The 2,402-nt window shown below is 74.2% G+C and overlaps 1 protein-coding gene across 1 annotated transcript in view; it reads right to left on the reverse strand.

Moving 5' to 3' along the window:
* Positions 1 to 6: 6 nt before the first annotated feature.
* Positions 7 to 2,402, reverse strand: part of MRC2 (mannose receptor C-type 2) — a gene marked incomplete at its 5' end in the record, with an annotated part of 18,359 nt that continues 15,963 nt past the window's right edge. The window contains 7 exons of the mRNA XM_085309952.1: positions 7 to 245; positions 599 to 625; positions 917 to 1,096; positions 1,253 to 1,372; positions 1,471 to 1,620; positions 1,709 to 1,877; positions 1,992 to 2,224. Coding sequence (XP_085166078.1) covers positions 25 to 245; positions 599 to 625; positions 917 to 1,096; positions 1,253 to 1,372; positions 1,471 to 1,620; positions 1,709 to 1,877; positions 1,992 to 2,224 — 1,100 coding nt within the window. The remainder of the gene's footprint in view (positions 246 to 598; positions 626 to 916; positions 1,097 to 1,252; positions 1,373 to 1,470; positions 1,621 to 1,708; positions 1,878 to 1,991; positions 2,225 to 2,402) is intronic.

The raw sequence follows: 2,402 nt of genomic DNA on the forward strand, positions 1-2,402 counted from the left end.
GCCCGCCCTGCCCCACCGCCGCCGTTAGTCTTGCTGCTCGTTCATCTCCATGTCCGACACCAGGATGTTCTTCTCGGCGGATTCGCTGGGGCTGGAGGTGGTGCGGCTGTAGCGGGCGCTCTCGAAGGCGCCCCGCTCGGCGCTCCGCCGCCGCTTGTACAGGTACGCGGCCGTGCCCAGCAGCGCGCACAGCGCCAGCGTCGACAGCACCACCACGGCGATGGCGGTCGTGTTCTCCGGCAGAGCTGCAGCGGGGAGCGGGCGTTAGCGTCCGCCGAGGGCCGCTCCCGACGCGGGCTGGCGCTCGCGAGCCCCCCGCCCCGGGGAGGCCGCCAGCTGGGGCAGCGCCCAGCTCCGCGCCCGGCGGGCGACGGCGGGGGAGCGCGGCGAGGACGGGCCGGACGCTGCTCCGCGCGGCCCGGGGAACCGGAGCCGACGGCCGGGAGCCACCCGGAGACGGGCTCTCCCGCCCGCCCCCACGGTTCCTCTTGTAACACGGGCAATCGGGGCGGCGTGGCCCCCCCGGTGCGGTTCACGGCCCCAGCGCTGGGACCCCAGTGGAAGGAGGTGCCGAGCCCGGGCTGACAGCGCCACTCACCTGACCGGGAAAAGCTGCTCTCCTCAACTGCAACGGGAATAAAGACACAGATCAGCGCGTGCCYGCTGCACCCGTCCCCTCTCCCACCGCAGCCCGGTGCAGGAGACCACCCCCGCGGGCCTCATCCTGCCCTGCAGAGATGCTGCGCCGGCCAGCCGGGACCAGCGCCGCCAACGCCTCCCGCCTCGGGGCTCGCCCGAAACGCGTGCGGGACGCTGCCGGCACGACGCAGCTCTGCCCCCTCCCTACCCACCCTGCCTAGACCCCGAGCTCGGCGCCCCCCAAAAGGGGCAGCCCGYGCCTCGGGGGGCTCCTTACCCCGGGGGATTTTGCAGATGACGCCCATGGTGACGTTGGTGCAGGAGCCCAGGCGCCACACGCCGTTGCTGCTCTGGATCCAGTAGCAGCTGTTCTGGCTGAGCATGCTGGGCCCCGTGTCGTGCTGGCCCCAGTTGGAGTAGTTCACGGCGGTGTTGTCGTGCCACACCAAGGTGCCTCCTGCAGGAGAGAGCCGCTGTGCACGGCAAACCGGGGGGGGGCCGAAACGGGCGCCCCGGCTTCGGGGCTGAGCCCGCGCTCGGCCCCACGCAGAGGGTGCGCGGGGCGCGGGCGCTGCCCGAGGCGGGCTCCGAAACCTCGCGGCTCCCCTCCTACCTTTGGGGTTGAACGTCATGCCCAGCCAGGCGCCCTTGGACGGGCCCTCGTAGGCCTGGAGGTGCTCCCACACGAAGACGTTCTCCGTCTCGTCCTGGATGGACAGCACCGTGCCGCCCACTGGGGACGGAAGAGGCGTCGGGGCCGGCGCCTGCGCCCGGCCCGCCCCGTTTCTCGGGGGGCCCCTTTCGGGMGCCGCAGCCCCGCTCCCCGCATACCTTTCTGGCACCTCCTCACGGCGTCCTTCTGCCCCAGGGTGATCTCCATGTGGAAGGTGTAGCAGTGGTCCCGGAAGGGGATCCAGGAGGAGTCCTCCAGCGACTTGGGGCAGCTGCCGCTGTAGCTCCACTTGTGGGTCCGGGGGGCGCCTGGCGGGGAGCGCGGCGGCTCGGCGGGGGGGTCCCCTCAGCCCGGGCCCCGCCGGCCCCCCGGCCGCGCCGCCCCGTCCCCGCGCACCTGCGCCCAGCTCGCAGATGGCGCCCTGCAGCTTGGCGTCGCAGCCGGCCGTGCGCCACGTCCCGTCGGCGTCCATGTAGCAGCAGCCGGCCGCCTGCCGCGGCTCCCCGTCCTGCCAGTTGGCGTAGGAGAAGCTCTCCTCCGTGAACCAGCCGTAGCTCCGGCCGCCCTGCGGGGACCCCGAGGTCGGGGGGGGAGGGAAGGAAGGTTGGCCGGGGGGAGGCGGGGGGCTCCGTCGCCGCGGGCCCCCCCTCCGCCGCGGCCCCCCGGCCCCGCCGCCCACCTCGTCGTTGGCCAGCCCGATCCAGAGCGGGGCCCGCAGCCCGCTGACGGCCTGCGTGAGGAAGGCCTGGCTGTAGGGGTCCAGCACGCTGGCCAGGCTGCCGTTGAGGCTCTCGCAGAGCAGCAGCGCCTCGTGCCACCGCAGCGGCTTCTGCAGCAGCCGGTAGCTGCTGTTGCGGTAGGAGACGGGGCCGGCGGGCGGYGGCGGCGGCCGCCGGGGGCTCAGGGACGGGTCTGGGGAGCGAAGAGGCGCCGTCGGAGGCGGTTGGCCTCCCCACCTCGGCCGGGGATGACCTGGGGCCCCCGCGGACACGCGGATGGGGCTGGAGCCCCCAGGGACAAGCGGAGACATGCGGATGAGGATGGAGCCCCCACGGACACGCGGATGGGGCTGGAGCCCCCAGGGACATGC

Source organism: Rhea americana, unplaced genomic scaffold (genome assembly GCF_003343005.1).
Source record: "Rhea americana isolate MKP2758 unplaced genomic scaffold, rheAme1 scaffold_308, whole genome shotgun sequence".
NCBI classification, from domain to species: Eukaryota; Metazoa; Chordata; class Aves; order Rheiformes; family Rheidae; genus Rhea; species Rhea americana.